A 17,261-nucleotide genomic window follows, 5' to 3' on the forward strand; every position below is an offset into this window, starting at 1 on the left:
AGGCACCACTCGAAAGTGGACAGCATCAGCACTGCAGCCCCTTTCTGGGACTTCCTTAAAGGAAGTGGTGAAGGGAAATCCTCCCAATGGGCAGAACTTTGAGCCGTGCATATGGCTGTTCACTTTGCATGGAATAAGAAATGGCCAGATGTGCGATTATATACAGATTCATGGGCTGTGGCTAACAGCTTAGTTGGATGGTCTAGGACTTGGAAGGATCATGATTGGAAGACTGGTGATAAGGATGTATGGAGAAGAGGTGTGTGGCTAGATCTCTCTGAATGGGCCAAAGGAGTAAAGGTATTTGTGTCTCATGTGAATGCCCACCAAAAGGTGACCTTGGCAGAGGAAGACTTTAACAAATCAGGTGGATAGGATGACACGTTCAGTGAAAACCAGCCCTCCTTTTTCCCCAGATACTCCTGTCATTGCTCAATGGGCTCATGAACAAAGTGTCATGGTGGCAGGGATGGAGGTTATGCATGGGCTCAGCAACATGACTCCCACTTACCAAGGCTGATTTGGCTACCGCCACTGCTGAGTGCCCAGTCAGCCAACAGCAGAGACCAACACTGAGTCCATGATATGAAACCATTCCTTGGGGTGATCAGCTAGCAACCTCGTGGCAGGTTGATTACACTGGACCACTTCCATGATGGAAAGGACAGCGTTTTGTTCTTACTGGAATAGATACTTATTCTGAATATGGATTTGCCTTCCCTGCATGCAGTGCTTCTGCTAAAACTATGATCCATGGACTTACAGAATGCCTTATCCACCATCATGGTATCTCACACAGCATTGCTTCGGATCAAGGGACTCATTTCACAGCAAATGAAGTGCAGCAATGGGCTTATGCTCATGGAATTCACTGGTCTTACCATGTTCCCCATCATCCTGAAGCAGCTGGCTTGACAGAATGATGGAATGGCCTCTTAAAAACACAAATATGGTGCCAGCTAGGTAGCAATACCTTGAAGGGTTGGGGCATTGTTCTCCAGAAGGCTGTATATGCTCTAAACCAGCGTCCAATATATGATTCTGTTTCTCCAATAGCTAGGATTCATGGGTCCAGGAACCAAAGGGTGGAAATAGGAGTGGTACTACTCACTATTACCCCTAGTGACCCACTCAAAAAAATTTTGCTTCCTGTCCCTGCTACCCTATGCTCTGAGGGTCTGGAGATCTTAGTCCCAAAGAGAGGAACATTCCCACCTGGAGACACAACACTGATTGCATTGAACTGGAAATTAAGAAAGCCACCTGGCCATTTTGGTTTCCTCATGCCTCTGGATCAACAAAGAAGGGCATACTGTACTATCTAGTGTGATAGATCCTAATTACCAAAGGGAAATTGGGTTGGCTTTACATAATGGAGGTAAAGAAGAATATGTCTGGAATACAGGAGATTCTTTAGGATGTCTCTTAGTACTACCATGCCCTGTGATTAAAGTGAATGGAAAATTACAGCGATCCAATTCTGATATGACTGCTAACAGCCCAGACCCTTCAGGAATGAAGGTTTGGGTCACCCCACCAGGCAAAGAACCACAACCAGCTGAGGTGCTTGCTGAGGGCAAGAGAAATACAGAATGGGTGGTGGAAGAAGGTAGTTCTGAATATCAGCTACAACCACGTGACCAGCTGCGGAAACGAGGACTATGATTGTTATATTTCTTCATTGTGTATGTGCATCATCTATTTTTGTTTCCTTCTGTTACGAACTGTGAAATGTAAATAAGATTAATGCATTTTGGTTGTATGTGTGTTAGCGTACCATGTTAGGCACAAATATGACTTTATTATTGTCCTTATTTAGAGAGTATATATGGTTAAGAAGATGTGTACAACTGCCAAGCTGACAAGGGGTGGACTGTGATAGTTGGAGCTGTGTGTCAACTTGGCTGGTCCCCAGTTCTGTGTGGTTGTTCCCATGATGTGATTGGATGACTGTGCTCTGAGTGGCCAATCTGTTGAAGGGGAGTTTCCCTAGGGGTGTGGCCTGCTTCCAGTATATCCAGGGACATCCTGGGAAGAGAGACATTCTTCTGTGGATCAGGATTCTGTTGTGCTGCCTACAACTGTGTGAGTGAGCAGTTCACCATTCTGCCTGGAGATCTTGGATTTGTCATTCGTTGGAGTCAACAGCCAGTATACTGCCTGCCAGCCTTGAGCTCCTTGGGCCCTGCAGTTGCAGGAGCCAGAAAAAGCCTCCGGCTTGACGTTTGATCCAGGAATTTCGGACTTGCTGGCTTCTATACACGTGTGAGCCATTTTCCTAAGATAAATTTCTCTCTCTCTCTCTCTCTCTAAGCTTTGCTGTTTTTTGTTTCTCTAGAGAACCCAGTCTAATACACTTAGCCTCTCCAAGCCTCTATTTTTTTATCTATAGATTGGGGAAAAACACCTTAGGGATTGGTGGGAGGATAAAATACTATGCATAAAAAAAGTATTTAGCACCTAATAAGTCCTCAAAATGTGATAGTTATTATTTTTATTGTGATAAAGAACTTTTATCTCCAGTGATCATAAAGACAGATGGGAATTCTGAGGCTTGGTCTAGAGGTAGAAGGAAAGAGAAGCATCAGGAAAGGAGAAATGATTTGCCTTTTTCTGGTCTTTGGTTGGAATTCCCTCAAAATGGGGGCCAAAGGACGTGACAGCTACAAGAGCCTGCATCAAGATTGAGGCCTCTGTGAAAACAAGGGCACTCTCTCAGCTGCCTCACACCCCGTGAACTGCCCTTTGCCCCTTGGCTGTAGGTATACATGCAGTGCCACAGTGTCCATGTCTAGGAGAGAGAGACACATACACAGGAAACCCAGAGCCATGATCTTTGGAGGAGAAATTTCTCTGGAGCTCTGGGCAGGGACGGGGATGTGCTGTGACATTAAGAAATAATCTGGGCAGATCTCCAGTATCATGGGAGAGCTCAAGTTGCTGAACAATATTTATTGTATGATTTAGTTTATATAATAAATATCTATATTAATTTGTACATACATAAATATATGTGTATATATATATATATATATATATACACACACACATACGTATATATATTTATTTGCACACCCATATATAAACGTATCTTATATATGTAAAATCCAAAAGGATAAATATCAGCCTTAACATTGGCAAACTCCTGGAAGGGAGGTGGAATTGTAGGTGGGAGGTGGGTGGATGGGGAGGGAGTGAGACTGAGGACTTGTATTTTTCCCTCCATACTTATGTATTGTTTGCCTTTTACATAATGAGAAGGAATTCATGTGTTAGGTAAAAAGAAAAAAATTAAAAATAATAATGATTTGATTACAAAAAAAGATGAAGAGAAGTTACCTTCATATACTGCTTGTGATCCAGGTCCTGGTTCCCTGATGCCTGGCCCAAGCCCCAGCCCACGAAATCACTCCATCAAAGCCCTTTGGAGAAAAGAGGATGACAAAGGTTTCCTGACCAAGTCTACTAGTCCCACAAAGGCAAGGCGCCTGTCCTTTGGTTTGCTGGGTAATGGGAACTGCTGCTTTTCCAGGCACCCACTCCCACTCCAAGGCTGGAAAATTTCAACAAGTGCATGTAACATCAGAAATCTTCTGGAAATGTTGCATTTGTTCTGAGATTTCCCAAAGCCTAGAGTGGCTCTCTGGGTAGCCTTGAGATGCAGAAGCCCAGCCCAGGCCACAGTGTCCTCCTGGCCCTGCTCTCGCTTACCTTCAGCCCTCTCTTCCCAAGTTGTGGGCCTTCCCAGGCCTTCCTCCCAGCCCCGCCTCTCTCTCTGGACGCATCTCTGGGCCCCATCATCACCCGGCGCCGGGCCCTCCCTCCCTCCTCCCCCCTTTTCTCCTCCTTCCTTCCTTTCCTCCCTTCCTCCCTCCCTCCCTCCCAGCTCCTGCACCAGGAAACGGCCCGGATCCCCGGCAGAGGCCTGACCCGTGAGATCCCTAACCTGGCAGGCGGGCGGGGTTGGAGACAGGCTGAGGGTGGGGGTAAGGGAGGAGCTGGGCCCTTGGGCTGCACTGGTGGGAGCCTGGAGTAGAGATGGTGTCGGCAGGAAGCCTTTGGCCTTGGGTTTCCCGGGAGGACAGTCATTAAACATGGATTCAGTCACACAGATGGTAGAGCGTAGGGGGCAGGGGCCTGGACCCAGAAGCTGCAACCCTAGCCCTTCTCCCGCCAGATCCTACTCCCTGGCCTTCCCCACCTAGCTCTGATTTTCCCCTCCCCTTCCCAGGGCTCCAAGCTGGCCAGGAGGATGAAAGGCCCCAGCTGGGGGCTTCTTGCCACCAGTGCTGGGTCCTAAGAGCTGCCATCCAGGCTGGGTGAGTGTCCCCTTCTTTTCTGTCCCAGGCACCCCTTGGCTTCTCCCACCTTTTTCTTCAGCCCTTATCCCCTCCTCTATTTTGCACCTCTGCTAACATCTTAACATCTTGCCTCTAGAGATGTCGTAAGCCGTTTTCTAGCCCCAAAGGTGTGCATATAAAGAGGGGGTGTGCATATTAGTAGTGTCATAGAGCTAGTGTTGTCTTATTATGGCAAGAATCTAAAATATTGAAAAAATAAAATCTACTTGTTTTACATTTAATTTGGCATAATATAAATTTAATGGCCAGACCCTCATGCCCTGGCCTCTACCATGATTTTATTCCCTGGTTCTTGCTCCTCCTTGCTTAGTGGTCTCTAAGCATTCCCTCCCACCCTACCCTATTCCTCTGGGTTGGCCAAACCTGAAACTCCCCCTCAAGGTCTCTGTCCACATATTCATGCCAGTCTTTCATCCTTGACTCTTGCAGCCGCCCGCATGGCGACCCCAGCCTCAGCCCCAGACACACGGGCTCTGGTGGCAGACTTTGTAGGCTACAAGCTGAGGCAGAAAGGTTATGTTTGTGGAGCTGGCCCTGGGGAGGGCCCAGCAGCTGACCCGCTGCACCAAGCTATGCGGGCAGCTGGAGATGAGTTCGAGACCCGCTTCCGGCGCACCTTTTCTGATCTGGCAGCCCAGTTGCATGTAACCCCTGGCTCAGCCCAGCAACGCTTCACCCAGGTTTCTGATGAACTTTTCCAAGGGGGCCCCAATTGGGGCCGCCTTGTGGCCTTCTTTGTCTTTGGGGCTGCCTTGTGTGCTGAGAGTGTCAACAAGGAGATGGAGCCACTGGTGGGACAAGTGCAGGAGTGGATGGTAGTCTACCTGGAGACTCGGCTGGCTGACTGGATCCACAGCAGTGGGGGCTGGGTAAGAAGCTTCTCAGTTGTTGCTCTGCACATCCCTCTGCAAAGCTGGCCTCTTGGGAAGGTGGGGCTCTGATTGGGGCTGGGGCTGCCATGCTGGGAATGAGGTGTGGAGACCGAGTCTTCCCATTTGGGTAGAATCAGACTGAGTGATGCTTTCACAGGGGGCATTGCACTGGACTGTGCACTCCAGGACTGCCAGGCAGCAATTACTGGATGGGCTCATGGCCCAAAGCAGAGAATACATAGCAACCAAGGAATTGCTTGCAGGGAAATAATGTCAGTCAAGGCATCCAGCTGTCAGGAACATTATACAACTGAGTAGAGGGCCTGAGGGGTTGAGAGTGGTAGTCAGGCCAGACTCAGCGAAGGATGCCTGTTCTGAGCTGAACTTTTAGCCAAGAAAGGAGTCAGAGATGGCAAATGAGCCAGGCGCTCATGGGGGAACACACATGGGGCTCTCAGGGGGCTTGCAGACAGTAGTGCTTTGGCCAGGGAGGAGCTGGGTATGAGGTAGTGTTCGCAGTGGATGGAACTGGAACTCTTCCTCTCCTCTTTTCTCTACTCTTTCCTCTCCTGATATCCCTTTCTCCTTCTTTGTCTCCTACTTCCCTTCTCTCCCACAGGCGGAGTTCACAGCTCTATACGGGGACGGGGCCCTGGAGGAGGCGCGGCGTCTGCGGGAGGGGAACTGGGCATCAGTGAGGACAGTGCTGACAGGGGCCGTGGCACTGGGGGCCCTGGTAACTGTAGGGGCCTTTTTTGCTAGCAAGTGAGAAAGTGAAGGGCCAGGTGGGACTAGGTATTGCTGGGAGACCGGAGAGCAGGAACAAACCAGAGAAATGCCCTTGGAAGAAGTGGGGTCAACAGATGGGCAAGCAGTGGGGCAGGCAGGGAAAGAGTAGGGTGTGAGGGAGCTGAGTGTGTCAGGCAGGTGGATGGAAGGGTGAGCTGGAAATGTTGGGGAATGTATTGGGAAGATCAGGAGCCCAGGAGGTGGAGTCATTCCAGGGATGGGGGGTGGTGGGAGGGATGATGACGATAGGTGACAGGCACACAACAGTATACCTGGAGCTTGGTTTGCAGCCCTGAGGAAGGGGAGCTTGCATAAGGGGTTGGATCTGCATTGGATGAGTGGGATTTGGGGAGAACACACAAGGCACATCCTTTCAGATGGAAGCTTGGAGTTCTCAGGTGATAGAAGTGGCTGTGACAGCGGGCTGCTTGGACATGCGTGTGCATGTGCACGCGTGCTCTTGTGCATGCTGGGCTGCTTGTCTAACCTGGTGGTGGTGGGATTCTTCACGGAGAAAACATTCCTTCTTGCAGTGGCAAGAACAAAGGGCAATTCTCTGCAGCTCCTCCAGCCCCCTCCTTCCTCTCTGTGTGTCCTGATGCCTCAAGGCTGAGGGAGAAACACTGTATCCAGACAGAGGCCTTTGGGCACTTCTCTGCAAAAAGTAGTTAGCAGGACTTTGGAGAAAAGAGCAGTTCTGCAGCTGGCCTTGTTCCTTCCTCACCTCCTTCCTGTGTATCAAGCACTTGCTGCTGCCTCCTAGGCTCTGACAGAAAAGTCAGGGCTACGGAGCTTAGGTGGGTGGAGGCCTCAGGAGCTAGACCTGCCTGCTGCCCTCCTCTCCTACTGAGGCACAATGGTGCCTAGAAGTGTTCCCTATCTCTGGGACCTCTGTACCCAAACTAAAACTAAATTGGAGCTCTAACTAATTTTCCTTGACTATGTGGACATAAATGCTGATCTAGAATACAGTCTAGGTCCTGCACTGTGTCTCAGTGAGACTGAGAGTTGATGCCTTGAGGGGAACATTTCCAGCTCTGAACCCCACAGGTGTGAGGGTAATGTGTACTCTGTGACTGGCCGATTCTGTGTCGTGGGCTTTGGTGCTGCTTTATTAGGGGCCAGGTATATGGGTTCTAGAGTACCTAACATGACCTAGAAGCATTTACATTTTCTCTGAAGCCACGCTGTTTGCATGAGTGTTACTTGTCTGTACCTCACAGTCTAGGGATGTTAACTTTAGAGCTCACAGTCATCTAGAACAGATTCAGATTATAGCTTTTTCTTTTAAAGAAGAAATTATTCACTCCAGATGCATGCCCTGAGCCAGACCTCACTGCTGCACTTTCCAAGGTGCTAAAATTGCTGCTCTCCAATGCTGACTTCAGATGCACAGTGCTCTAGAACCCTGCCCTTGGTCTTGAGCACTGATCAGCTTAACTAGAACATGGTTGGCTCTTCTTGGAGGAGATTTTCACTTGGTCCCAGAATGTGGCAACATAGTTATGCTCGCTAGACTGTAGGACCAAAATTGGCCTCAGGTGTTTAGTCCAGACTTTTGCTTTTGAGAGAGGGCTGCACTTTCTAATGGTATTTATAGGGGAGGTGGTAGACTGCATGCGCCACTTGGTCTGTCGTGAGTATGCTGATACCAGAAACTCAGAGCTGGTCTGTGGCAGGCAGTTGGGGTGGGGGGGGTCTCTGACTTGCTCAGGACAAACTAGGCCAGTGGTTCTCCAACTGCTTGGCAGGGCCCCAAAATTTCCTAGGGATTACCTCAGGAGTCCTTGGGGAGATAGGGTGGGGGCTGAGCAGGCTGGGCTACCTTGCCCTCAAACAGAACAGCTCCCCTTATAGTTGTCTTACATATCGGGGTTCAGGGTAAGATTTTATTTGAATTAAGGGTTTTGCTGCTGAAAAAAAGTTGGAAAACCACTGACTAGACCATCAGCTTCAAATTGGAGCCTCTGCTCCCTCAGGTTTGGGGCAGACTCTTCACCCTACCCTCTACCACAGGATGCCTATCCCTGTTAGCTCTCCTGTGGGCCTTTGGCAACAGGGGCAGCAGGGACCATGGTCAAGTTACCAAAATGTTCTGCTCTGGGCCTTCACACCTGGGTGGACGGAGAGGCTGTTTTCTGAAAAGGGTAAAGGGCTTGATCTGGATTCCTAGAAACATAGCTTGGATGGGACCACAGTGGGCAGTTTTGGCCTGTCCTGCCCTTCTTAACTTGAAGGGCAATGGAAACCCCAGAGACTCTTCTGTCAGGGAAAACTAGGGACTCTTCTAGAGCCATATAGTTCCTTGGGATTAGCTCTTGGCCAAGAAGGCTGAGTATGGCTCCCAATTTTTAAATCCATTTCATTTTTTAAAAAATAAAGGAAATAATGTAATTGCCATTTTTCAAAGATTAAATAGGTGGAGAGGGTGTTTCTTGCTCTCCAGAACCCAAAGGGACAAATAGGGACTTTGCTTTGGCCAAGGAAGGAGCAGAAGTAGGGCAAATAGGTCCTGCGGTTATTAATCCCACTCCCCACTTTATTTTAGGGCATATGCTATTTACTTTTTTAAATCATAAAATGGCAGGAGAACAGATTTGGTTAGTTTAGAAGAGAAGTAAAAAGCTCTATAAATATAAATATATATTCCTGTATTTTTATTTAATAATTTATAAATACTAAGTTCATTTGACTTTTATTTTTGTGTAATATGTAATGGTCGTATTAAAAAAAATAAATAAAGCCCAGAAGTTTAATGAGAAGGACTGAGCAGGGTTTGTGACTTCTACATTGTATAGCCTGGGGTCAGGACATTACTTGATCCAGTCATCTCTTCATGACCTTGTTAAGGACAAGAATTAGAGTAATAGGCATTTGGGAAAATGTTGAGATTTAAAAAAAACCCACAAAAACATAACCTCCTCCCAGCACCCTCTTCCCCTAGCCAAATGTCCAAAGCCAAAAACTCTATCTATGCCAACCCAAGCTTATTAAGACAGTATGTATATGTTGGTGCTTTGGGGCTGCCACAAGAAAAAACAAAACAAAGAAAACTTGCCAAAAACTTTTGTGTAATAGTAGTCAAATCCTGAATTGTGGTTTAGCCTCTAATCAGAAGTGTTTTGATAATAAGCATTTCTCCCTGGATACCCTGCTGTCTACCTCAGACTTAAAATAGGCCTGGCAAAAATGGAGCCTCTGCTTTCTTTTCTAGTCCCCTGAGATGTTTGGTTTCGGCCACATTAATGGAAACTGCTAAACTGGATGGAATTGCCAGGAATTACTTAATCCACCCTTCTACACCTCTAGTCTAGGACCATCAACATCATATCTGACAAGAATAGTGATCCTAATTTTAAATCTCATGCAAGAATTTCTAGTCTTTCTATAACCCAGTGTAATAAACTGGTATTTAGGTTAATGTGTTAAATTGTAGTGAGAAATATAACACCTAAGAGGAATCTGGTACTGCCTTTCCATTCTCTGTCTATAGGAAAACATACAGAACAGATTGGTGAACATGATGTCGTTAGGTACTGTCAAGTTGACTCCGACTCACAGCGACCCTATGTATAACAGAACAAAACACTGGCTAGTTGTGCACCATCCTCACAATCCTTCTTACACTTGAGCCCATCACTCCGGCCACTGTGTCAATCCATCTTGTTGAGTGTCTTCCCCCTTTTCACTGACCTCTACTGTACCAAGCACGATAGATTTGAGTGCCTTCCATCCTAAAGGGCTCATCTTCCGAACAGTGTTTCACTGTTTTAGTAATATATCCGACAGTGCTTCACTGCTATTCTTAAGGTTTTCAGTGGCCAAATTTTTCAGAAGCAGATGGCCCCATTGTTCTTTCCAGGCCGTCTTAGTCTGAAAGCTCTGCTGACACTTGTTCACTATGGGTGACCCTGCTGGTATTTGGAATACCAGTGGCATAGCCTCATAGCAACATGCAAGCCACCACAGTATGACAAACTGACAGATGAGTGGTGGAATGTGACATTAGGAGAAAAGGAATTAGCTGCTCTTAATAGTTAATGTTATCAAGCTATAATAGCTAGTGCATTTATCACCACTACAGTGTGACTGATTTAATGACTGATTGATATTTGCTTAGTTCTGAAAAACATTTGCAATGTCTTACTATAATACACAAAATATAAAACAATAGGAAGACAGAGATTTTTAAAGTAGAGGTGAAGGGAAAATTGCATTATAATAAGATGACACCAAAAAGAAAATGAATGTATAGAAAAGCATTCTGTAAGCAGTATTCCTGATTATTAAAAGGCTATGACTTCAGTTCTGAGCTCCTTGGCAGCTAAAGCAAATTGGAAAGCCAAATGAAGTTTACATTCCTCTTAGGATTTATAAAAGCCTGTCAGTTACTCAAGAGGAACAGAAAGTTTTGTGGCTATTCTGAGAAGACACTGAGTGATACAGTGAAAACCACCCTCTACAACACTTGACAGCAAATATGATATTGAGTTTTGTACCACTGTTTCTTCTAGAGACAGCAAATTGGGATTCAGTAGTCGTAAATTTATTCTATCAAGCTCATCACAGTTTAGTTTAATACAGGGCTCAATTTTGGACTATCTAAGGAACAAATGGATTGTGTGTCCTTCAGACAGTTTTCTGAATACTATTTCTGAAAATGGCACTTTTGATAAAAATTGGACATTTAGTTAACAATTTCTCAAATGGATATAGACATTGTTGTTACTTAAGAACAGATATTTTGAAAATTTTAAAAGCAGCTGCCTTAAATGTAGACATAGGCATGATATAAATAAATTAACAACATTTAAAAAAAACCAGAAAATATAACATAATAGATTACTATGTAGTTCTTCATTCACTCACTCATTCATTCACACAGCAAATATTCCAGCATCTTCTGTGTGCTAAGCACAATTCTAGGCACTGGGGGAGAGAAGTAAACATACAAATCTCTGACCTCATGTTGTTTATAGTCTAGTGGAAAAAAAAACAAACAAGCTCACTGCTGTCCCATTAGATCCAACTCATAGCAACCCCTCCTTGGGTTACCAAGGCGGTATCACTAGGGAAGTAGATTGCCCAACCTTCCTTCCAAGGAGTGGCTGGTGGGTTTGAACCGCCAGCCTTCTGGTTAGCAGTCAAATGCCTTAGGCACTACACCACTATTAGAAGGTGATAAGTGCTATGGAGAAAAATAATTTATTGAAGGGGGATTGAGAAGGTATATGTATAGATTTCAGTTTTAAATAAGGTGGTCAAGGAAGGCCTCATTGCTGGGATGGCTTTTGAGTAAAGCTATGAAAAATGATGTTGGAAAAATATATTGACATGGAAAGATGTTTCTGTATCTTATTGAGTAAAAAAAAAGTAGATTTGAAAATGATATATACAGTATGATCCCATTTTTGCTAAAATATGTATGTATATGCCTCTATATGTATTTGTATATTGAAAAAAATCACAAACGATATATGCCAGAATATCCTTAGTGATTATCTCTGGATGGTGGAATTTATGGGTGATTTTAGTTCTTTTTGCCATCAGTATGTTCTGATGTTTTGATAATGAACATGTATGTATTTCTGGTACAGTATATTAAAGTTTTTCCAGGTTCAAAGTTTTAAAAATTAACCAAGCAGAATGGAAATTAAGCAGTCCAACAGAGGTTCCTCCCCATTGAAATGGTGACCCCATGTTCGTGCAAGGATAGACCTAGAGAGTTAAGGTAGGTAGGTCAAGACTTTGCATTAATTGATAATTGAAATATGCTTCAAAATAGAGATAAGTAAGTGGTAAGGACTACAAGGTTCTATATTACTACTGCCCAAATAGAAATATAATGCAAGCAACATATGTAGTAGTCACATTAGAAAAAGTAAAAAAAACAAGTAAAACTAATTTTAAAGAATATCTTTAAACATCCAATATAGCAAAAAAAAAAAAGTTCTCTATATGTAATATTAAATGATTATTAATGAGTTATTTTACATACCTTTTAATATTAAATCTTAAAAATTTCAAAATCTAGTGTGTATTTTACACTTTTAGCTATTCTAAATTCAGATTAGCTGCATTACAAATGCTTAATAGCATACGTGACTTAAAAAAAAACTCACTGCTATGGAGTTGATTTGAACTCATAGCGACCTCCTTTAGGTTTCCGAGGTGGTAAATCTTTACGGAAGTAGATTGTCCAGTCTTCCTTCCGTGGAGTGGCTGCTAGGTTTGAACCACCAACCTTCTGGTTAGCAGTCAAATGCCTTAGGCACTATACCACCAGAGCTCTTTATATGTGACTACACCAAAAAAAAAAAAAAAACCCAAAGTCACTACTATCAAGTTGATTCCGACTCATAGTGACCCCCTTTGGATTTTCAAGGCAATAAATCTTTACAAAAGTAGATTGTGAGTCTTCCTTCTGCGGAGTGGCTGGTGGGCTTGAACCACCAACCTTCTCATTAGCAGTCACATGCCTTAGGCACTACGCCATGAAGAGCTCCCTTTTATGTAACCAGCGGCTACTATATTAAAAAAATGCAATGTTATATCATAGAGAATTATTGTTAAAATTTCAAAGGAGTTAAAATAGGGATAAAACTACTAAGAAGCCAAATATTTTTGTTGTCTAGTGAGGAAACTTCTGGACAGAACTGGAGATGCTCCAACCCATTATTTAGCTTAAATTCTCTTTTTCCCAACTCCACTGACCATTCTTTTGTATTAACTCAGTTTCTTCTCCTCTGGGGCATACCATCATTGTAGTTTTAGTTTTTTATAGCTCTACTTCTAGGTTATTACTTAAGCAGAATTACAATTAAAAATGAGTGAATCTCACACCATTACATATTAATTTTTTTAAAATTCATTCTCATAGAGAAATTTATCTCTCATGTTCTCTATGTATCAATAACAGTGAATATATTATTATTCATTGTTGAAAATCATTCCATTAACATTTATTAAGCACAGAATGGTAGACAACAAGAATAGAAATATACTTAGGATTGTGTTCCTGCCTTCTACAGCTTACAATCTAATAGAGGAGGATCTTACTTTATGTCACTGTTCAAATATCTTTATAAATGTGTGTATTTCTTTGTAAAAGTAATCATGCTTATTAAAGAAAGTCTGGAAGTTGGAGTGATACTTAAAATTTTAAATAAAAATAATATATTATTATGTAAAGTTATAGACAATAGAAAATTATAATGAAGAAAATCATTTGTAATCCTACTACCCAGAGAGAATCACTATTAATATTTTGGCATTTTTTTTCCCCCAGTCTTTTATCTATGGTTGTATTTTTTGATCATACTGTACATACAATTTTGTATACTAGAATTCTGTTTACCATTGTATTGCAAACATTTTTCCTTGTCATTAAAAATGTTTTGAAGGCATAATGACTACATGAAATTACATCCTATGTGTGTGAAATAATTTTCTTGAAAGTCCCTACTTAGACCTTTATTTACATTTTTTCACTTTGATGGATATCTTTATTCACAAATGTTTACCTACTTTTTAGATTATTTCCTTTTTCTTTTAAAGTTGTTATTTTGCTTTCATTTTTTAAATATATTTTTGCTGGCTGTAGAGAAATCTAGGTTGATGGTTTTTATTGGTTGTTTGTATTTTCTAATAATCTAAAGATTATTTCTTTAGAACAGATTATAAGAAATAGAATTTCTGGGTTACAAGTCTCAATATTTTAAAAGTTTTTGGTACCTATCACTAAAAACTGGAAAGATTTACGGTTCATTTTCATTTTTTCCTCTTATGCCCAAGTTTTTAAAACTAATATATACATAACTGTATTCATAGTTATAAGGAGCTCTGGTGGCACAGTGATTATTAAAGAGGTGTGCTGCTAATAACCAGCCTCTCTGCAGGAGAAAGATGTGGCAGTCTGCTTCCATTACCATTTACAGCCTTGGAAACCCTGCTGGGCAGTTCTGTTTTGCCCTGTAGGGTCACTATGAGTTGCAATTGACTTGACAGCAGTGGAGATAATCATACTTCGTATACAATTTTACATTCTACTTCTTTGGCCTAAGAAAACTTTTTTTTGCATGTCATCACTATATGTAAACCTTTTAATAGGTGCATAATAATCTTTGATTGGATATGATCAGTTTAAACAATTGTCTAGTGCTGGGACTTAGTCTTCTAATTTTCAGAATTATACATAATATAATTTTTGTATATTAAAGAACTTTATAGTAGTTATGATACAAGCTTTGAAATCTGGCTTTGAAATTCCCTGCTCACTTCTAATTAGTTTCATGACTTGGGCAAGTTACTTCACTTCTTAAGACACTCTCCCAACCCCCCCAACCCCCACCCCCACAGGATATAGTTTGGAAATACCTACTTCATGGGTTTTTTATGAGATTTCAATGAAATATTAAGGAGCCTAGCATGGTGCTGGTTACAAAATCAAGTGCTCAAGAAAAGATTCAAACGCATTTTTAAGAAAATCACAATTCCCTTAGTTGGCCTATTTAAATTAGGTACAAACAAAACAACCAAATCTTGATTAGGTTACGATCCGATACGTATAAAAGACCTTTCTTCCAGCGAAATCACTATCATTTAGAGGTTGTCTTCGGTACTCAACTGTAGCTCTTCCAGATTGCTGACTGCAGTGGCTGTCCCGAAGTTTAATATTTACTCTTCAAGTCCTCCAGTTCCGGAGGTAAGTATGAGAACAAGTTAGGGTGAGGGGAGAAGTGAGCTGTAGTGAGCAGCTTTATTTTTTTTGTTTGCGATTAGGGATCTCTTTTGCTTCAATCCCTCTGCCTCCACCACTTGTAACCCTGTTGGGGTTGATAACTTTCTGGTTGGGTTCGCGTGATTTGGTTCTCAACCGTAGTTTGGTCTGGTTACAAAAATTCCTCTTGCAAACTCAGTACCGCCGTTCCTGCCTATTTAAAAGTATGTAGGATCACTACTAAAATGTGGCCACCTTGCCTTCCAGAGATAGGTCTTAATTGCTATCTCGGTGAAGCGATACGGTGGGAACCTGCCCCGAGAACGTCCTCTGGGGTCTGAAGGAAGACTTGGGGGCTGGGAAGGCGCTGAAGATGAAGGGTGACGCCCATATCCCCCAATTAATGCACCTTTTGCCAACAGGTATTTATTGGCCACTTATTAAGGAGCTCTGGTGGCCTAGTGTCTAAGGCGTTTGACTGCTAACCAGAAGGTCTGTGGTTGAGATCCACCAGCCACTCCTTGGAAGTAAAGTGGGGCAATCTACTTTGGTAAAGATTTACTGCCTTGGAAACTCAATGGAGGTCGCTATGAGTCAGAATCGACTTTATGGCAGTGAGTTTGGTTTTTGGTATTATATGAGGCATAGTGCCAGGCTGGAAATAGGATGGAGATGGAAATAGGATCCATCCCCTCATCTCCAGGGTCCCACAACCCAGTTGGGAAACGTGGGATCAAAGGATTAAGCACAGAGTGGAGGTAGGCCAGCTCGTTTTGTCACTTTGTCACCAGAGGGGAAACTTCGCAGGAGAGATGAGTTTGCAGTGGGTCTGGTAAAACGTGAACTACTTTTATAGAGGCACAGTCCCGGGTGCAGATACACACACTGGAACAAGGAGTGTGGAAACATTCGCGAAGTGGCAGGGCCCTGAGGCCAGGGTAAGGAGTTGAGACTTAACCAGGCCAGCAAAGGGAAGCCACTTTGGTCTGGTAGAGGTGCGAATTAAAGGTATGATACTGGCAGTAGAGCGACCCGTCAGGGGGCTGTACCAAACAGTCCACGCAAGAGAGGAAACGGCCTGAAACTGCGGTAAAAGCAGAGGGCTTGGGGAAAAGGGCCCATGCAGGAGGCAGAACTGACAGGACTCCTCACTGCTAGCTCTGGAGTGAGGAGTCCCCTCCACTTCCTGGTTTGGGAGACCTAGTGGATGGTGGTCTGCTAGCGTAGTGCCTAAAGCACTTGACTGCCAACCACAAGGCTGGAGGTTCAAACCCACCAGCCACTCCTCCGAAGGAAGGCTGGGCAATCTACTTCGGTAGTGATACTGCCTCAGAAATCCAAGGAGAGGCTGCCATGAGTGGGGTCCCTCTCGATGGCACATAACAACAACAGTGGATGGTGGTGCCAGTTACTTTGATAAGAAAAGTAAGCGCCTCCTGGAGTGCTCTATTCAGAGCCCTCCATTCCCAGGAACATCCCATCTACGCGTGCATTCCTAGACCAGTTTCCGGAAACCGTCCTTACGTTTCCAGGCTCTGCCTTCCAAAAGCTCGCTAATCAGTAGATTCAAGATGGCGGCCCCCAAGGACTAAGTCATGTGACCTCGAGTTTTCCTTGCTTTATACTGAGCAGTCCGTTTAGGGGCAAGGTTCACCTGTCGCTTAGTGGATGTCAGCCCTTCGAATCTTGCGAGCCAATCGGCATCTAAGACTGGACCACTGCGGTGAGGCGATCGGAAGATTGGTCGGTTCCAGCTCGCCTAGCCAGGGGCCAATCACGGAGCGTCCTATACTTCGTGCGCCCGCCTGCATGCTGGGGAGAGGCAGGAATGTCGTCAGAGGGTGGCGGTATTGTTACCTAAGGACTTAAGAGGAGGTGGGACGTATGTTGATTGACAGACAGATTTCCCCTACCGGGATTTGATAATTTGGCGCAGTATCACGCCTTAGAGGTGGGGTCTTACTTGATTGCCAAGTGATATTCCCCAATAGACTACTAGCTCATGATGACTGGCAGGAGGGTTGACTAATGAATCCTCGGCGTGGCCGGCGCAGCTCTCCAATCGTCAGGCGGCGGGCCCCAGTCTGAGCGGCGATGGCGGCGGCGGCGGCGGCGGCAGCAGCAGCGGGGGCTGCGGGCGGTCGGGGCTCCGGGCCGGGGCGGCGGCGCCATCTTGTGCCCGGGGCCGGTGGGGAGGCCGGGGAGGGGGCCCCGGGGGGCGCAGGGGACTACGGGAACGGCTTGGAGTCTGAGGAACTGGAGCCTGGGGAGCTGCTGCTGGAGCCCGAGCCGGAGCCCGAGCCTGAAGAGGAGCCGCCCCGGCCCCGCGCCCCCCCGGGAACTCCGGGCCCTGGGCCTGGCTCGGGAGCCCCCGGCAGCCAGGAAGAGGAGGAGGAGCCGGGACTGGTCGAGGGTGACCCGGGGGACGGCGCCATTGAAGACCCGGTGAGGGAAGGAGGGCAAGCGAGTGGGCCGGCGGCTGGCGGGGTCACGGGAGGCCCAGAGCTCAGGCGAGAGGGA

General features: G+C 44.8%; 1 protein-coding gene across 1 annotated transcript in view; it reads left to right on the plus strand.

Annotated features, from left to right (window-relative positions):
• The first annotated feature begins 4,798 nt into the window (after positions 1-4,798).
• LOC103205789 (polyadenylate-binding protein 2) overlaps positions 4,799-17,261 on the plus strand; it is a 15,810-nt gene continuing 3,347 nt past the window's right edge. Inside the window, exons 1-2 of the mRNA XM_042782347.1 lie at positions 4,799-5,230; positions 5,853-5,969. Coding sequence (XP_042638281.1) covers positions 4,799-5,230; positions 5,853-5,969 — 549 coding nt within the window. The remainder of the gene's footprint in view (positions 5,231-5,852; positions 5,970-17,261) is intronic.

This window comes from Orycteropus afer, unplaced genomic scaffold (genome assembly GCF_000298275.1).
Source record: "Orycteropus afer afer isolate SDZICR_OR568_19922 unplaced genomic scaffold, OryAfe1.0 scaffold00292, whole genome shotgun sequence".
NCBI lineage: Eukaryota > Metazoa > Chordata > Mammalia > Tubulidentata > Orycteropodidae > Orycteropus > Orycteropus afer.